The sequence below is a fragment of the Oenanthe melanoleuca genome, chromosome 4 (assembly GCF_029582105.1).
Source record: "Oenanthe melanoleuca isolate GR-GAL-2019-014 chromosome 4, OMel1.0, whole genome shotgun sequence".
NCBI lineage: Eukaryota > Metazoa > Chordata > Aves > Passeriformes > Muscicapidae > Oenanthe > Oenanthe melanoleuca.
The window spans coordinates 31,240,435-31,260,942 of record NC_079337.1 but is presented as its reverse complement, the minus strand read 5'-3'; the positions used below and the strand labels follow the sequence as shown (position 1 = coordinate 31,260,942).

The following is a 20,508-nucleotide window of genomic DNA, read 5'->3' as shown; positions in this document are numbered from 1 at the left end:
CCTTTTCTTCAGAAATTAATGAAATTTTTATATACTTAATAAATACATATATATAAGAAAAAGAATATGATAAATTTGAAAAGCAAAATTAGCAGCATTTGAAATCACCTGTTCAGAATCTACTGACTCTTAGTAACTTTGATCATGCAAGGTAATTCGTGAGTTTAGTTTCCACTCCTCCCCAGAACTGTTAATTAAGCGAGTATTACCATATTCTAAAGTGACTGATCATCCTCATCCTCATTTTTAATTACAGCATAAATAATAAATTACTTTACTTTCTTAAAAAAAATCCACTCTTAATTGCATATATGCGAAAAACATAGTGGCTGTTATATGGAATTGCCTTTTATTCACTCATAAACATTTGCTTCAGAGAAGGTCCAAGATTCTGGGATTTGAATAAAATTGGTTCATAACAATTTAAGGAATACATAAACTCAGTTCAGCTTGTTCTTCTGAAATGTGTCTGTGCTATGTTGAATTAACTCATGATTGACAAGAATTGGGCATAACCATATGTTCCAGTGGATTTGTTGATAGCATCTTTGCATTCTGGCTGAAATGCTTTAAAAATTTAATCTCACTCTAAGATCTAGTGTAAAAAAAAAATAAAAAAAAATATATATATATAAACAAAAACTTAGCTTAAACTAAGACCTGTTAAGGGGTTTAGTAATGTAAATGAAGAAATATGGATTCAGGGGTGAATAAAAAAGATGGAGGCGAAAAAGTAGTATGAAGACTAAGTGGTCAGGTATGTAATAGTTCTCTGAAATCTGTGATGCTGATCAGCTTTATTCACTGTTATTTGCATTCCTTTTCTTCCTAACTTGGAAAAGACAGTAGAAGAGAATACAGAGGCAATACTGTATTCATTCTTTTGGATTGAGATTTGAATTTTAAAGAGTACTTCTATAGTTTATAATGATGTTACTTTATGCAGGTAATAACACAAGCCAGTGGGAGTGTTTCTCATCACACAATCCATACTCAGCCAGTGGGAAAGCAGTTTGACAGAGTGGATGACTTTTTCATTCCAGCTACAACCCTTATCATTACCCATATACGGTAAGTTTATCTGAATGTAGTGAATGTACATTGTATTCATCCTACAAACATATGTTTGAAAACCTAGTACAGAGAAAGAGAGGCTGAGGAGAACAGGACAACACTTAACAGAGGCAGAGGTATCTCCAAGATATCTGAGAGAAAAATCTGGTTTATGTTCTCAAAATACACCAAGAATGTGATCTATAATTTTCTTTTCATATTTTTTTTTCTGTAACATTTCTACTTCTAGGTATTGAATAATTCTGCAGTCTAGGATTTTTTTCAGCTGAGTATTGCATTAATGTATATTACTAATTTATATGTTTACAACTTCTAAGTTTCTTTGCAAGCTGATACAGATCCATTTTGTCTCAAACCAGCTCTGCCAACAATTATCCATTGTTAATTCTTATATTCCAAGTTCAAGTTTCTATAGGAATACCTTTATTATATAATCTTAACTATCATCATTCTGTTTTAGCAAAGTTCTCAAATTACAGGTGTAAATAGGCATCTCCATGAAAAAGGATATAATTTCTGATTGTAGTGAGTGGTAATCTTTTAAACTTGAAAACATGCAATTTAGGATAATTTTACAATTGATTTTAGAATTTGCTCTGTATGTGCCTGGGAAGAATCTAATCTTCTGTATAGGAACATTTGGCTTCTTCTAAGGACGTTGTTGATGAAAAATATTTCGTTTAATTACCTACAAGACTCTTAACTAAGAAGTAAGTTAGCAATCAGCCATTTGCAATTTAAAAAGAAATTTATAAATAATATAGCTGAATAATAAATTGACTCTAAGTACCATTATTACCATATTTCTTGAACTAGAAGACAAATTCCTGTTGTGTCCCTGAAGTAATATGTGGTCCTCACATTCAGCCTTAGAAAAGCATTAAATATTTCTGCTGTATTTGGAACAAATATGTATTGTGCAGAAAGGTTACTGCTTTGTAAACTAGCAAGTACTAGAGGTACTGCCCAAACAGAGCTGACATTTAGATACTTTAATGTTCAAGTAACTAGGAAAATAAAACCATGGATTGGGATAAACATCATACTAGGAGGGGAATCAGGACTGGGAAAAGAAAAATAGGGTCAGTCCAAAGCTAGTGCTGGATTCATCTAACTCAGAGTATTTTAAGTCAATATTTTTTGCAAATAGGTCGAGTAGGTGCTTCCTGCTTTGCATGTTACGTTCAGCTGCTGAGTCATTTCACATGTCCTGTATGAAACTCAAGAGAAAACAGAATGAAAGAATTAAAGAAAACAAACAGGAATAAAAAGGAGTATTAAATTAATTGAACATTGAAAGAACAAAATTTGATAAATGCCTGCAGATATGTAATGAACATGGACATCAATTCAGGCCTAGTACAGTTTTTTTGTTTAGTTGGTTGGTTGGTTTTTTTTAATATTCACATGCCGGATAAAATTGTCAAGATTGCCAAAATGCCAAAAGAAAATTCCTGTCAAAAAGCCTGCAGTAGTTTGTCCACTGCTAAATCCATAGATTTGGGGGGTTTGATGAAAAAAATCAATTTGGTTTTACCAAATAATGAGCTTAAGGGAAATGCTATTAATTCTGAGTGCCTTTTCTAAAAAGAAAATAAAAACTGGTAATCAGTTGTTAAAGAATTTGTCTTCCATAAAATGTCTGGCCTGCAAGTACCTTGCATTTTTTGTTTAAATAGGAATGCAATACGTGAACAATGTTATAGGAAAGATTTAAAATTAACCGTATTCATCAAATTAGTAGTGATGTAGAAAAACCCAGTCTATTAAATTTAATATCACCAGTCAACAGAAAAACCCACTCAATCACAGCATGTGTTTCTTAAGGCTGTTAGGCAGCAAACATAAAACTTGAGTTTATTATTCTTGGGAGTATATACCAACCAGGGGAGCAATTTATGAGTGTGAATTGCAAAAAACAGCTAAAAGGGAAATAACCCCACTGGCTAAGTCAGCTGGTGTAGTTAATTGCTCAAGGGTCCTATTTAGTCTTTACCAGAAATCAGCTCCCTTTGACCATGCAACACCAGCCCCTTTCAGAAAAATAAAAGCTTTCTGTAGCTAGGTGCATTTGTTACCTGTAAATTTAAATTTTGAACGGTGGAGCAGAAGTCAGTATGCATGGCTTACCAAATTAGCATCGAAAACTAAACACACTTTCCAAATAAAGGCAATTCTAAGCAAAAAAAGGCCTATCATTAAAAAAAAAAATAAAAAAATTAAGTTTTGTGACAGCTAACATCTGATACCATCTGCAGTGTATTACTATCTACAGCATATTCTGTCCAATAGGTTGGCTTGTTGACACATAGGAACAGAAGTAAAGGCAAATAATTTAAAGCTATAGTGAGTCATTATTTATTACTTTTTAATGATAGCTAAAGTGGTAATTACTAGGAGTAAGTACATAAGCATTTCAAACTTATTTCAAAATAATTTTATTTAAGAAGTGATGGAACTATACTTTTGATTTACCTAGGTGAGTTATTTTTATATATGAAAACCCAAATGGGCTGCCCATTATTAGAAAAGGAAATTCCACACATTTTAATGCTCTTTTGGGCAGCAGATAATTTAGGACACAGTTCCTCCAAATTAGACATTTGAAGAGATACTATAAATTTTGGTCTCAGGTAAACAATAATTCATTTCAAGGAGAAAAGTTTTTCCCATCTTTTTTCTACCAGTTAAAGTTATGTTTGTGTGTACTCATGTTTGCTTGTACTTACCACACATCAGGAGTGAGGGCAAATAACCTTTTGTTTTCATAAGCATCAGGCATGTCATACGTACTCTGAACAGCTGTGATGCACCATGAAAGCATCAGCTATCCAAACTAAGTAGGCATGAACCAAAAGAAGCAGAGGAAGAATAGACAAATTTATTATCTTTCAACTTTCTTTGATAGTCGGTGGCTAGTGTGTACAGAAGAGGACAAGAAAAGAAACTTCATCTTTCTGGGGGAAAAATGTGGTTGGTTTGGTAGCACCAGTTAGTTTTAGGACATTAGCAAGATGTCTCCCTCTCTTTTATATTCCAGTAATACTATTTCTTCCCACTCAAACACCGTTAGGAATCAAATGATATTTTGCCTGTAATCCTTTTGTATCTGCATTTATAAAGATATATATGTATGGGTATGTATATGTTTATTGAGAAAAGAAAATATCTCTTAGTTTTAGTGAAAATATACTAAATATCTCTCTAATAATGTGTAGAGGAGCTCCACTGATGTTTCCAGATAGCAAATCTATGGCTGTACTGAGAGTCTCAGCTGCAGATATATCTGTTTGGGATCCCATTAAGATGCTTTAAAAATATAATTGCCTTAATTCTAGAATTTCGTGTCTGCTTTTTTTGACAAGACTAGTTCATCTGCTGACTCTAAGGGAGAAATTGCATCATGCCTTTGAGCATTCCTTCATGATAGAAATAAATTTCCTTATTTTTCCTCCCTAAGTAAGCTCAGAGTTTAGAGAAAGTCAGTTTCCCGTGAGTTTTCATGAGTTTCTTATGCCAGCTAGTTGTTGTGTAGTGCACAACAGATCTTAGTCTTAGAAAAAGAGGCTGTGACACAAAACAGTAATTATTGTTAAAAAGAACACTGAAAGAAGTTCAGTCAGTCTTGCTGTTGGTAATCTGAAGATTTCAAAAGGAAGATACTTTATATTCATCTTGCCCATCTTGAATAACAGCCCATTCTGCTATTACTGCTGCATACACTGTTAGTACACTTTGAATTATACCAAGAGAATGAAAGAATGAATGTAAAGCACTGTTTTTCATGCACACTTTCATGCCTGTATTTTTAGTTTACAAGCTTGAAATAAGTCTCCCCCTCCCCCTAGTTCTGTTGGAAAATTACCAAATACCAGGGCCACCAAAAGTATGTAGGGTGAGATCTATCATACTGTAATAAATAGTTCAAATCCCAAGGTGTTTTTCTTCATCTTTTTGAAGGTTTTTCCTTCTGTAGATGCACCTTATAAGAATTGGATATATTTGTCCTTATGCATTTACTAAGAAGAAAATTTTATTCAGTGAGCTATTTCTGTTCCAGAGCACTTCAGGACAACCAATGATCTTGTCCTTAATTGTCTGCTAATACCACTTCTTATCATAAAAATAGACTTTTGCAATTAGTATGTGGGATGGTTGCAGAAAGATGACTTGTGCAATACTCACAAAAATATATTCTTGGAAGCCTAAGAAGCAAAAGGGCTGATTATTTTCGCTCCAGAGTTCATAAATCGAAGCGAACAAAAGATAATTGAAATAAATTAATGTCTTTCACTACACTCTGTAAAATGTTTCAAAAGGAGTATTAAATTAACTCACTATAATGGACTAATTCTAACTTTTTAGATGTTTTAGTCTTTGAGCAGTGTTTTAAATGTCATACAGTTACCTGACCTAACAAGTGGAAGAATGAGCAATCAACTCACTGGTGAGATGGCTCAGGATCTGAATAGAGTTAACATATTCTGTTTGAGTTTCTTCCCTCATTTATGCCTCTGTTGTGTATGGTAATAGGGGAAGCAGTATGCACTGCTTTCTAAAATTACATTTATTCATTTGCACAAAACAATCCAAAAACTTAGCTTTTCTTTAAGAGGTAATTGGAATGTGCTGCCAATGCATTCCTGTGAACCTTCTTAAATGAAACCCATGTGGAGCAGTGAGTCAGTACATTCACATTTCATTCCAGAGTTTAAGCCCCTACAGAGGTGTGAAGTAGCTGACAGGGTGTGAGAGCACTTTCAGTGTTTCTAACCAAACAGAAGATATTATTTTTGTTGCAAAAATCCTACATAATTAGAAAAAGCTTCTATTCAGTAGTTTCTGAGTGAAACAATGGAAGTGGTAAATGCTAAGTCAGCTGTAGATGAAACATTAACCAAAGAAATAGAATTAATTTAGGGGTTGAATTTTTCACATAGTATGATTTAGTGTGAATATAAGAGACAATTTAATATTTTACAAATTCAGTTAACAATGCACATTAGGGTAGTAGAAATTTTGTGACAGTTCTTAGTCAGCAAACTATAAGCCTATAATTCCACAGGGAAAATAGGGAAACAGCTTGAAAGCTTGAGGAATCTGAGAAAGCTCAGTAATATCAGGGCAAGAAAAGAAGATCTAGAAAGTATTCTGAAATTTCTGATGAGGATTTTGGAATCTGTCAGTGAGTTCTACATGGCACAGCACACAAAAGAGGGATAGAGGTTCACTCTGCAGCCTCCTATTGTGTCTTGCTGAGACACTTGTGCTAAATGGAAAACTTGTGGTAATTTTTCCCCCACTCCTCATATTTGTCCCCCAAAAGAAGGACCTTTCTGGTCCATAAATATGTTGCTTTTGAAAGATAGGGGGGTTTTGGGAAAGATAGAGAGGAGACAGCAAAAAGTCTTTTTCTGCATCTTTTTTTTGGCTTTAAATAGTGGATTTTAGAGGATCTTTTTTCCAGAGGGAATCTAAAGAACAAAAGATTGAGAGATTCAGCTCAGACAGTTTATAGCATTGAAACTTACTTTGTCCAACTACCACCATTGGCAACAGCAACAACCATTAAAATAAATGACTTTTTAGAAAAGTGAAGTCCTCTTCAGTGCACCAAATCTATAATTTCTACTTCAGTCCTTCTCTGTTCACATGCTCCCACCCCAAAATTTCATCAGTGTAGTCACTACATATCTCAAAACTAAGAAACTCTCAGTCCTTTAGATAATTACAAGATGTACCATGTGCCCAAATTTGCATCCTCTCTCAGCTCCTAGGAGCTGACAAGGACCAGTGTTTGCAAGCTTTAAAATGTGCTAAGCAGTACAGATTCCCAACTGTGTCTGTGGGAAAGCACATACAGGAATCATGAAGGTAAAGATAATTGTCATCATTCCATAAGTCCAGTTAAGATTTATTGTCACTGAAATGATGTACAGATGTGTACATAGTGTTTTTGAAGCCAAGGGATTTTGGAATTCAGGAAGAAAATATTTTCAATTTTAAAGTGTATTTTCATCTTGGTGCTACGAAATTTAATAAATAACTAATTATACATTTAAATTAAGCCAATATAAAACTATTTTAATATTTTATTCAGTGTGACTTCTTCTAACCTTGCAAAATAAATGTATGCACATGTAGACACAGACACATATAGAAGGAATCAGTCTGGAAAACGATCCTGTTTGTGGAACCAGTTATTCTGCATGCCTTTTCCCACATCAGCTGACAATTCAATATTGCTTGACAAATTTATTTAACTTATGGTCCAAATCTTTTCCTCTCAGGTACCTTGAGTAAAACTTCACAAAGCTCTTGATCTACAAATTCCAGCTGTCAGCAGAAAAGAAGATTATAAAAAACCATTTCCACTTCGGTGGGGCTTTTTAGAAATGAGAATTCCCTTCAAATGTTACCTGAAACACGACATTGCAGCCAGCCTTTGTAGCACTATAAAACAACAGCACCAATTATTAAAAAAAAAAACCAAAAACAAAAACCCTTTGTTCTACTTGACCTTCCCCATTAGCTCAGAAAGACTAGACTTACATAAGTCTAGTCAGCTGTAATACAGAAAAAGGTAGTTTTGCTAAATTGTATTTTTTTTTTTATATTGTGAGGTTTCTTCTCTTTTGCATATGCAGAAGTCATTACAGGAATATCTAGCTTTGAAAAAATATCATCTTCCATCTAAAGTGGACAAACCATTGCTAAAAATAAATGTTGTACCTGGCTCCTAAAACCTACTTGCTTTAAAAATTCAGCATCTACCAGTAACAGTATGTAAAAATACATGGCACAATGTAATGTTTAAAAACATAATCAACTGTAAGAAGAAACTAATCCCTGCAACTATGGCACATAATTTGTTGTATCCAGTGGATAGAAGTTATCTTAGTGCTACCTTAATTACTCATTGGATTTCAAAAAATTTTCCAAATTATAAAGAATAGTTTATTAGCTAGGAGGCAATCTCAAAATAATGCAATTACCTTTTTTTTTTTTTTTTGTATATTTGTTAAGAAACAACCAGAACACAATTATTTTGACAAAATTTTGCTGGATCTGGCTTGGATGGAGCTAGTTTTCTTGGTAGCAGCAAGAGTAGTGCTGTAGTCTAGATCTGTGACATTGACCTAGTAAAAATGTGATTGGAAATTTTTTTTTTCAGTTCTATTTTTTAACATTTAGAATAGATTTTTGCTAATTGTGTTTAAGGTGTCCTATTTGTTGTTATAAACATAACAAATATTTGTTTAAATCATATGAATCAAAGACTTTAAGGAAACTTCCAAATCTACACAAACTGTTTTTGTGTTTCTCCCATGGTCCTCAGCTGTCAGCATGTAACATCTTTTGGTGAATAAAACCTCCAACTTCCATTTTAACAGAGTCACTTGAACCAACTTCCACCTTCTGTATTATCTACAAATTAGAACACAGAAATTTGCCATTATGTGCCTCATCTTTTTTCCCATTATAATCTTACATTTTGCAATCAAATGCCATCTCTGATGCTTCTATGTGAAAAAAAAATCATGTTTTTTCATTGAAAAATATATGGGGTTTTTTTGTTTTGTTTTGTTTTTTTCCCATCTAATATTTTCTTAGTTTGGGTCCCTAGTAAAAACTAAAAGGAGAGAAAGGAACTGTGGTAAAGTTCAGTATTTGTTATTAAGAACATTCACATACCCCCAGCTATAATGGTATGTGGACTTCATGTTTAAAATGAAGAAAAATATCTATTGAGACTGTTTTGATGCATGTAATTTATCACCCTTTATGTCCTTATCTCTACCTCATTTTTCATTCTGACTATTTCTTTTGACATATATAAATTTGAATGTTCAGTCCATCTGGCATCCCCCCACCTTGATGTTACCACATTTTCTGAAGTGCCAGATTTTCTTAATCTGATCCTACCTTGTACTGACATTTTGGAGCATCTTTAGAGCCTTTTGTTCACTGTGTCTGTATAGCTAGCCATTTCTTTGACTTTTATTGCTTTAAAAATGATTGGGTTGTTTTTTTTTTTATATAAAATTTCTAGCTCTCCTTCCTTAGAAAGTGTGAGACAGAAAAATGCATTTTCTGCCAACACTAAAAATAGATTTTTGCTGTGTGGGTTCCTTTATGATATAATAGAAACAGATTCATATATTCCTGGATACTAAAAATTAAGTTACTTCTCTTTATCCTAAAATTTCCTGGATTGTTTCTTGTCAGCATTGGACAAGATTTTGCAATAATTTAAAATTGTAATACATATCTTGCAAGTGCTCCCCAAGGTAGACCTCAAAGAATTCATAGACACCTGCATTACTAGTTCCCTAAAAATTCAGAATTTACCTCTAAGCTGTGCAAATGTGCACTGAAAGTCAGAAGTCCTGGGCTTTGTGTAGTGTGTTTAAAGAAATCATCTCTTCTCTCTTCCCACAAAAAGTGCTTGCAAGCACTTACTTGATTTATCCAGCTGGGTTACAGAAGACAACTTGCATAGTCTTTCCCCAAATAAATGCTTAAAAGACTGTATCACTTCTGCTTTTTCTACCCAAGTGAAAACTATCCCAGTAAGGGTTTTGTTGATGACACTTACAATGTCATTTACTTCAGCTCAGCAGCATTAAATCTGTGGTGTTCATTTTTCAATCCAGAACCAATCTTATTAAAAATGATGTAGGATAAATTCAGAAGCTGAAAGCTTACTAATGCATAAAATATCTATTTTATAATATTATCTTCTATCTCTGCTACATATTGTCTAGTAATGGATTTTTTTCTATTCAATCTCAGAGCACAAAGCTTAATTTGAGATCTTTTTATTCTAAGAATATAACACTTGTCAGGATTTCTTCAAGCCCTTGATGAAATATTTCTTCCTTTCTGTCTTGCATGGCTGTCTTGAAGTCCTTGATATCCTTATTTTTCAAAATAATGGTCAGTATGTGCTGAGAGAGTAAAAGAAAGAGAGAAAAAAAAATCATTTTATTATGTTTGACCATCATTGACTGTGGATTCTTTGACATCCAATTTAATCCTCTCTACACTGAGGTTCCTCACTGAGACTGGAAATAGAGAAGCCATACTCACTTCTATGAGGTATATAAAAAGCAATATCAAAAAAGAATAAAATCTTCAGAACAAATCTGTGAATATCAATCTCTGAAATCTTGGAATACTTACTATAAAGATCACTTTAATTCAGGTCTCTCAGGTGATAATCAGCAGCTGTTATCACCTTTGTGGGGGACAGAAGGTCTCTTTTGGGTTTTTTTTTTTTCTTTTGCCCCTAGCCCTTGCAATGTCCTTTTCTATTATATTTCAATACACTTTGGGATCTAATCAGGAATTTTTTCATTACTATGACTGTCTGCTCCCATAGATTTAAAAATGTTCATTGCATGCTACTTAAAATTGAATATTCAGTTCCCTTCTGAAATAATCTATGAAGACCTATATTTATTTTTATCAGCATTATTAAGGAAACTTATGATCTCTGCTGGCTAATAAAAATCTATTGCTTACTCCACCTAATAGTAATAGTAATAATATTGATTTTAATGAAAGCAAGTTATATCTGTCTATATATAAATTTTCCTCTTTCATCCCAAATATACTGTAAATTTCAAAGATTACCTGTTATTGGGTAGATATTTTTTCCTTCTAATTGGAGAAGTACAGAAGAGATTTTAATGTGCAATCTATAAGAACACAGAAACCTGAAGTTTTCAAAACCCAGAACTTCCCAAACAGGAGTATAAGAGTCAATAATTTTAGAAAATTAGACCTGCCATCAAAAACTGTTCTTCATATAACAGAAATTATAGTGATGATCTTGTTCTAATCTAAAATTACTAATTTTCCATAAGAGTGGCCCCACAGCCTTATGTTCTGTGGGGTTTAGTTTTTATTTTTTTCCCCCAGTCTTGACGACTGCTAGTCTATTGCTTCCTAGGTAAATTATCAGTCAAATGGTATTTCTTTCAAATGTACTGCAAATGTTATTTCTCTTTTTTTATGAGACACTTTTAAATATTTCATTTACAATAATAGCAACAACTAAACAGATAAAGTAATGGACAGGGCAGAAATATTTTACAAATGTGTGTGTGTGTATGTATGTGTTCATGTACATAAACACAAAAATAGAGAATTATTAAGACTTTCTAGAAGATGGGAATATTTTCTCAGATAGGAAGATGCTTTGTGCTTAATGCTGTTAGCTGCAAACACCAAAAAAGGAGAAAAGAAGTGCCTTTTCTGATACAAGAGAAATATATGAAGCAATGTTGCAAAGAGCATCAGGAACAAAATTAGGAAAGCACATTTAGGAGGTCAAAAAGTGTTATAGTACCCACAAGAAAGGCACCATTTGTGCTGATGAGCAGTTCCTACTGGGAAAAAATCTACTTAGCCTTTTGTTATCATCAAACAACCATTTCTGAACTGCAAAAATTAAAGAAAGGTCTTTTCTGAGCAACCTGCCAGAAATTAGCTATTCCAGGCAACAATAATATTCTGAGTCCTGAGAAGAAAGCTGTTATTCTCTTGCACTGCTGAGTTTTTGAAACTAGAAACACTTCCACAATTAATTTTTTTTATATCTACAGGTAAATATTTTATTTTCTGCATTATATTACAGTAAGTGTAATAGAATGTGACAATAACATTTGTGTATTTTATAACCACTTTGAAAAAGAAAACTTAATTGGGTGATGATTTGAATGCTATGAATGCAAGGCATCTGAAATATAATATACCAGTGTGAGCCGTCTTCTTTACAATCATCTGTGTATGGATATAAATTGAATTTTAACAAAGTAAATAATGTTTGCAGTGTTGTATGTCAAGTTTTTATAAGATTCTTAGTTGCACTCTGGCAAGAACTCCAAGCACCAGTAAAGTGCTAAGAAAAAAGTTCTTGAATTTTCCTTTTTCCTTTATTATTAATATTTCCTTCTCCAGAGCTACTATGGATAACTTAATTTCAACAGAAAAAAATGTTTGTATATAACACACTCCTATTTCAGTATTTCTTTTAAATAGTAGTAATTTGCCATGCTGGCAGATTAGAAGTTTTTGTAAGATCAGTGTAGACCCAGGACCTCTAACACACCAGTTTTGCATAGTTAATGGCAATTTCTTTTGAGACCCAGAAAACCTTTGGTTAGCAGATTTGATCAAACTTTCAATAATAGAACTTTATCTTCCTGGGTTGATTTTTTGCATACATTCTGGAAAATAAAATGAAATAAAATAAAATAAGTGCCTAAGACGTAGAATATTGGAAGATTTTAAACAAAATTTTTATTCACTCAGGATAAAGTAGATAATAGCTTGGAGATTTGTCTTGAACATAATTATTTGGGTTATATAATTTCTCTTTTTTACAAAAATACTGCTCTTTGCTTCTTGCACAGATAATTTTGATTGTAGTTTATTTAATTCCCCTCTGTTATATTTGCTTTCTATTTTGAGAACATAATTTCCCTGAAGTGATGGACTTCAGATTTTAAAAAAAAGCCTATAGTCTTCATAAGGATAATCTTTTGGGGTAGACCAAAGCCAGAAAGGATAGAAGACATCAGTTTTTATATTATCCTTCTCCTTCTCTCCTCCTCATTTTCTATTCTGTCAGTCTTCTTGAAGTGAAGAATACATTTCTTAATGTTTTTACTTTAATATATTCTTTAAAAGAAATGAAAAATTAAATTTATCCTAATTTCTAGGAAAAAAAGTCCCAAAGATTTTCTCTATTTCATCTTTTTAAACAATGCTTAGATATTTCCTTTTTTATACTGACTGCAATTGGAGTGGTAAGCAATATATATGGCTTGTCTAAAAGAAGAAAATAGTATAGAGGAACTCAGGTTATTGATTTGCCAGCTGTTGGCAGCTCCACACTTGCATCTTGCTTGGCTATGTGTGCATAAAAGGGTGAAGTAAGTTGCTTTACCTGAAGGAAGAGGGAAAAAAATGACCTTGCAAATTTAAAGAGCAGTGTCTGAATTCACATGACTTTGACACTTTTCTAGTACAGAACTTGTTTAATCCCTGCACTGAGTTTCTTCTTCATACTGTTTTTCTCTTGTGACCTTTGCTTTAGTGTGTTCTGCATAATAATCCAGTATACATTTCACAGAATTATAAAGACAATAAATATTGGTGAGACAATTTGGACCTAACTCTGCAATAGTTAATCCAAGTAATTGTGCCTCAGTAGGCTTTTATTTCTTCCTGTTACCCATGCTTTAGAAAGGGAGAAGTTGTGTAGCACAGGCAGTATACCATTCCCTTGCTCAGTTTTTATACTTCCTGACCACAGAAACACTTTAAAAATCATTCTTTATAAACCAGGAAATTTCCTAAACTTTAAAAATCAGTATATATAGCATGGTTACTAGCCACATTCCATTATATTTAGTGTTCCTGACCACAGAAACATTTTAAAAATCATTCTTTATATACCAGGAAATTTCCTAAACTTTTAAAATCAGTATGTATAGCATGGTTACTAGCCACATTCCATTATATTTAGTGTTCTTGAAAAATCTTAGTTATCTTTTGTAAATTCATTGTCTGAAGTGGCTTCCATCTCAATATTTTGCAGTAACCATAATGTTAGTTCTGTCAGAGTATACCAAGTACTTTAGTAGTGTCATGACAACATAGATCACTAAGATATTCAGATAAACAAAGTTACTTTTGGAAAATTCATACATAAGATTTGCATGCAGTTCGCAGGTCTCCACAAAATCCTAAGACGAAACCGAAAGCCAGACTGAAGAGTTTCTCTTTGTCTGTTTGATGACTCTCTAGCCCTGAAAAAATACTGAAGTTGGTTGTTATGGCTGGCAAATTATACTATTGTGGAAAGAAAAGTGATGATTTTCTCTTAAAGCTGCCCTTTGAGAGCAGTGAAAATCATCTTCAGAGATTCCTGAAAATTCTGGGAGAGACATCGCTGTTTTTAGCTAAGCCATATCATTTTTGTTTTTCTGGTTCATCTATCAATTTTTAATAAACATTAAAAGATTATAGAAGATATAGTACTTAAAATTAAGCTGGTCATTGTGGCAGCACACCCATTTTGCACATGTGCTTAATCTAAACTACACTTTCTTTGAAATTTCAAAGTGTATTACTTGAAATCCTTATCAGAACCACCTGGAACTCAACTCTGTGAGGCTTGAGATCTAGCACTGCTGTCCTAAATGATATATGATACTGATATGTAGACATTCAACTCTCCCGTTCACCAGCTGAAAATGAAAACATTTATATGTCATCCTAAGAGAGAGAGCATGCTTATCCCTTGAGAAGACGAGGAAAAGTCATTGCTTTCAAGGATACTACCACTTGATGTCAAACAGGATCAGTGGGATCTTTATAGGCAAATTTGGAAGATACAAGATTGTTCAGAGATGAGCAGTGAAAGTATTTTTTTTACTTTTTCACTTCTTAGAAGAAAAAACAGTGAAAGGAGGGATGCCCTGGTATGTGATTTTCTTCCTATATTTCAACTGCAAGCTGATATTATACCTGTTCTATATACTCATATGCACGTGTGCATATTTCTGTTTTGTAACATTTCTTTTTATATCAAATAATACCTCCATTAAAGCTCATCAGACTGGCAGTAAGTAAACTGCAGGTATGTGAGAGTGATATTTCATGCAATATCAGCACTGAATTGGTGTGGGGCTTTTCCCCTGTTATCCCTTCCTCTCTCCTGTAGGATTTAGATGACAGAAGGGGGGTCCAAAGGGGAATCCACAGATGCTTAATTATCTTTTACAACACACCTATTAACAGTCATGACAAAATGATAGCAGAATCCTTGCCAGTGTGAAATACACCAACTCACAGGATGAGTATTAGCCTTGTGACTGTATCAAGTGAATTCAGAAAAGGCTTGATGGTTAACAACCTCCTTGTGCAGTGGTTGTATTTTGGTTTGTAAACAATGTCTACCCTTTTCAGATACAGAAGGAGATATTAAAATGGATAATTAAAATTATGTGCTGAAGTTCAGGCAATAAGTACTGATCTTCTGGAATAAGTTTCTTATTAAGCTTTTTCTCAGCACTAAAAAATAGGAAAAAAATTGACTTAGGTACTACGATGATGAAGATGGAGAGTTATGCATATAAATGTGACATCCTGTAACCAGGAAACCTCCCACAAAACTGGGTGAGTCACTAAAGATTTCAGCCAGATTTCTGTTTTCAGGTTCATTTACAGCTACTAGTAAATAGCACATTCTACCAATGATACTTCTAAAATACATTTTCAAATTAATTTGTTGAAATCTACTATCTTGTTATGGAACAAACTCACAAAATCCAGAGCAGGAAGTTGTATGCATTTTAAATTGTGTAATGACACTCAAAGCATTTTTGGTATAGCATTTTTTGAGCTCTGCCAGAGTTAATGCTACTTAGGCTGAACATATTTGATAAAGAATTTGAGAGAAATTTTATATAAAACTGATATTACTTGTTCTAAACCATAATAAACCATTTTTCTACATTAACAAAGGGTTGTTTTTTTTCTGGTTTGAAAGCACCCACACCTTAAAGGATAGTGATTGAATAATTTATTTTGGGCAGTGAAAGGGAGCCAGCTGTATAAATCCTGTTGTGATATGATAATCTGCACTTTCACATTTTCTCATAAGTGAGAGTTGTATAGCATATAAGGAAAAGGAAATCTGTTTTTTACCTTTTACCTGTTACAAACAATGGAACTTGAAGTGATGGGAATTTTCCAGATAAAAAACTGAAAAATAGGTATGAAAAGGGAGAGGATGTGAAAATACTTGTAAAAACTGATTATACATTTTAAAATACAAATTTCATGTTAGTGTCTCATGTCATAAACTACTTCTCAGTGATGGGCAAGTTCCTGTGAGTATGTTATTCCAAAGAAAGATTTGTTAGAAGATTTCTCTTGATCTGAGACATTTGATAATCTGATGAAAGCAAAAGAGAGGAGTAGTTTTGGTACAGCAATAATCTGATTTGCTATAGGGATTACTTTGACAGCTTGGCAATGAGAGTCTTCAGGTTGTTTTTCAGAAAATAAGATAGTGGTAATTATTATAATTGCTTTGGGAAAAGAATGACAGTGTTCCTGGGTTTACTGTTCTTATTATTATGTATATGTTACAGACAGGCTTACAGGTCCATAAAACTTGGACCAAAATCCCATATTATGAATACCTTTAAAATGCTTTAAAAATACTTTAAAAATATGGTCTTGAATTTATTTTGTGAGACAAAAGCAGAGCTAATAATTGATAGTGTTATTAACTTTGTCACTGTAATTATGTAACTTTAAATATATGGGCATGTTTTTTTTGGGCATATTGAACAAATAAGGCAATCATCCATATGATCTGCATTTTTTAAAATTGTGTTTTGCAATTACCATGTTGTAGGATACTCTTCCCATCTCTTTGGAGTTGGTTTCGACAAGTAAATTTTAGTTATGTCATTTTCCCTTTGTCTGAGTCCTATAAAGCTCATTATGGAAAACTAATGACTCCCTGTGGAGAGCTGTCCCAGCTAGCAGCTGAGCTCTCATTAGCAGGAGCAACAGCTACTTAGGAAGAAGTTTTATTGTTGAACATAATGTTACATGTCATGGACTATCCCTGGGGTAGCATGCTGTGTGTCCACCCAACCTCTTTCAAGCCTGCAGACTACTCATGGGAAAGGCAGAGTAAAAAAGAGAAAAGGCCTTGGTGCTGTGCCAGCAGTGCTCAACAATAACTAAAACATTGGTGAGTTATCAACACTTGTTCACAGTTTTAAAACACAGCACCATGCAGGTTGGTACAATAAAAATTAACTCAATCTCAGCCAAATCCAGCATACTACTCTTACTGAAATTGCTGTAGAGTTGTATAATTAGCCCTATTTCTTTAAAAGTTTTGTCAAAACATATGATCAAAAATCTTAAAAATCTGGAATTAAAATCTTTCCTGTTTATTCATATGGAGTAAGTGAAGAAAGAAACAATCACTGATTTCACAGTTCTAGCGTTTACTCCAATGGGAGTGATATGTCCACAGGCTAGAGTTCCCACTTGCATTAACTGTACAATAAATTATTGGAAATTATATGACTTGTTCTCTTGACTGGTGTCCTGGTTTGAAGGACAGGTGTCTGCCAAGAAAGGCAGAAATTTTCCTTTGAAACAGAGACCCGAATTCCACTCCCCTCTCCCAAATATTATAAACGTTTGAATCAAGGACTCTGAGGCAGAGATAAGGGGGTAGGAATAACAGCTCTTTTACTAATATATTTAACTGTACCAGCAGAAACAACAGCAGTTGTTAAAATTACTAACAAAACAGAACAGATTACTCGGTCCCAGTCCTTTCTTTAGCTGTGGGCACGCTCTCTCTCGGCGGGAGCGGAGGCGGGAAGGGGCGGCCGCGGCCGCGCCGGTCTCAGGGGGGAGCAGCTGGAGCGGGCAGCTCCTCGCTCACCGTTTGGGTTCTTGTGCTCAGCTGTGTCCGCAGAGACTGGAGGCTGTAGCAGGGCAGATGCAGGGCAGGTGACGGCAGAGGGTCTGGCTCTTTGGCCGCGTGGCTCCAAGACTGAGAGGATCCTCCTCCCCGCCCCCGGAAACACGAGTCCCCTCCGGAAGCATGAGAGCCCCTCTCCAAGCCGATCCCACCTACCCCTTTTGTCCAGAGCCCGCAAAGATCTGCAGTGTAACCGGCAGCTCCATTGGCATGACAATGGGAAAAATTCTTTAAATTGACACAGCAATAGGAAAAACACTCAACCCCCAACATTATCCACCCCGAATTTTTTCCATGCCAACATGCTACAGCAAATTAAAACTTTTATATTATATACATACATGCAGTTACAGGCACAGTATCATAGATAGTTCACCCTAGAACAAGGTCTCCTTGGGGTATGCATCGGGTCTGTCCATCCTTTTGCATCACCCACCAAGTGCAACCTGATCCTTGAGCGAAAACCGCCCCAGGAACAGGATTGTCTTTTCTGGAGGGAGAGTTCACCCAAACAGGTTTTCCTAACATGTCTCTCAGGTGTACCACAGGGACCTTATCTCCATCTGGTGTTCCCAGGGGCTCAGATTGGGCAGGGCCTGCTTGGTTAGTGGAACCTCGGGTATTCACTAACCATGTGGCCTTTGGTAGATTGATCTCCCAGTTTTTGAAAGTCCCCCCACCAAGTGCCTTTAAGGTTGTTTTAAGCAGGCCATTGCACTGTTCGACTTTCCCAGCTGCTGGTGCATGGTAGGGAATATGATACACCCACTCAATGCCATGTTCTCTAGCCCAGGTTCTTATAAGGCTATTTTTGAAATGAGTCCCGTTGTCTGACTCAATTCTCTCAGGGGTACCATGCCTCCAGAGGACTTGTTTTTCCAGGCCCAAGATGGTGTTCCGAGCAGTGGCGTGGGGCACAGGGTAGGTCTCCAACCACCTGTTGGCGGCTTCCACCATGGTCACCACGTAGCGCTTGCCCTGGCAGGTCTGAGGCAGTGTGATGTAGTCAATCTGCCAGGCCTCTCCGTACTTGTACTTGGACCACCGCCCCCCATACCAGAGGGGCTTTACCCGCTTGGCTTGCTTGATGGCAGCGCACGTGTCACAGTCGTGGATAACCTGGGAGATGCTGTCCATGGTTAGATCCACCCCTCGGTCTCGTGCCCACTTGTAGATGGCATCTCTGCCCTGATGACCTGAGGCATCGTGGGCCCATCGAGCCAGGAACAATTCTCCCTTGTGTTCCCAATCTAAGTCTATCTTTGAGACCTCTATCTGTGCAGCCTGATCTACCTGCTCGTTATGCCGGTGTTCTTCATTAGCCCAACTCTTGGGAACATGAGCAGACTTTCACGGGTAGCTTCTCTACCCGAGTGGCAATGTCTTTCCACTCATCAGCAGCCCAGATTGGTTTTCCTCTACGTTGCCAGTCAGCCTTTTTCCAACTCTCCAGCCACCCCCACAGAGCATTGGCTACCATCCAGGAGTCAGTGTAAAGGTAGAGCTTTGGCCATTTCTCTCTCTCAGCAATGTCCAAGGCCAGCTGAACAGCTTTGAGCTCAGCAAGTTGACTTGATCCACCTTCTCCTTCAGTAGCTTGTGCAACCTGTCGTGTGGGGCTCCATGTGGCTGCTTTCCACTTCCGGTTCATCCCCACGATGCGGCAGGAACCGTCGGTGAAAAGGGCGTAGCATTTTTCATCTGCTGTCAGTTGGTTGTATGGTGGGGCTTCTTCAGCCCGGGTCACTTGTTTCTGCTCCTCTTCGTCAGCGAGACCAAAATCTTCACCTTCTGGCCAGTTTGTAATTATCTCCAAAATCCCAGGGCGATTCGGGTTGCCAATACAGGCGCACTGCGTGATGAGGGCAATCCACTTGCTCCATGTGGCGTCGGTGGCGTGGTGGGAAGAGGGAACCTTTCCTTTGAACATCCACCCCAGCAATGGCAGTCGGGGTGCCAGGAGAAACTGTGCTTCTGTGCCAATCACCTCTGAGGCAGCTTGAACTCCTTCATAGGCAGCCAGGATTTCCTTCTCTGTGGGAGTGTAATTGGCATCAGATACTTTGTAACTTCTGCTCCAGAATCCCAGGGGTCAGCCTCGGGTCTCACCAGGCACCTTCTGCCAAAGGCTCCAGGACAGACCATGGTTCCCGGCTGCAGAGTAGAGCACATTGTTTACCTCTGGTCCCGTCCTGACTGGGCCAAGGATCCTAAATTCCTGGCCTCAGTTCCATCCAGTTGTACACCTGTTCCCGTAAGGTCCCACACCCGGAGTAACCAAGTTGTAAAAGGCTCCCGGCCCCACCGTACAATGTCTTTACGCAGGTTACGGAGACTGTCGTATGAGAGGGACTCAGTGACAATCTCAACCTGTGGCTCCCTTGCTGGTTGTGAGGACCCTTCTGGCTGATCCCCATTATCTAGGTGCCTCGTTTTAATCTTAGATTTTCTAGTTTCCACAGGGGCAGCTGCTGTTGGCTGTGGCTGCCCCTGTGATCCGGCTGGAACCTGGACAGATACAACATCTACGGGTTCCACTGCAGCACCATCTGACTCTCCCTCTTTAGGGCAGGGGGAGGGTTTCTCACCAGCTGAAGAAAAGTGCTCCTTCAACATCTGGCTGTGCTCCTTGAACATCTGGCTGTGCTCCTTCAACATCTGGCTTTGCTCCTTCAATACCTGGCCAATATCCTTCACTAGAGCTCCCACCCACTCTGGGTGGTTCATTTCTGCAGTGGGCTGTGGGGCAGCATCAGGCTCTGGGGCAGCATCCCTAGTCCCCGGAGCAGAGTCATGGTCTGGGGCAACATCCCTAGTCCCTTGGGCAGGGTCATGTTCTGGGGCAACATCCCTGGTCCCTGGGGCAGGGGCAGACTTTGGGACAACATCCCTGG

General features: G+C 36.5%; 1 protein-coding gene across 2 annotated transcripts in view; it reads left to right on the top strand.

Moving 5' to 3' along the window:
• The window catches only part of FSTL5 (follistatin like 5), a 278,893-nt gene that overhangs the window by 246,491 nt on the left and 11,894 nt on the right, over positions 1–20,508 (top strand). For both annotated transcript variants that reach the window (XM_056490570.1, XM_056490569.1), the window contains one exon: positions 947–1,071. In XM_056490570.1, the coding sequence (XP_056346545.1) occupies positions 947–1,071 (125 nt within the window). The remainder of the gene's footprint in view (positions 1–946; positions 1,072–20,508) is intronic.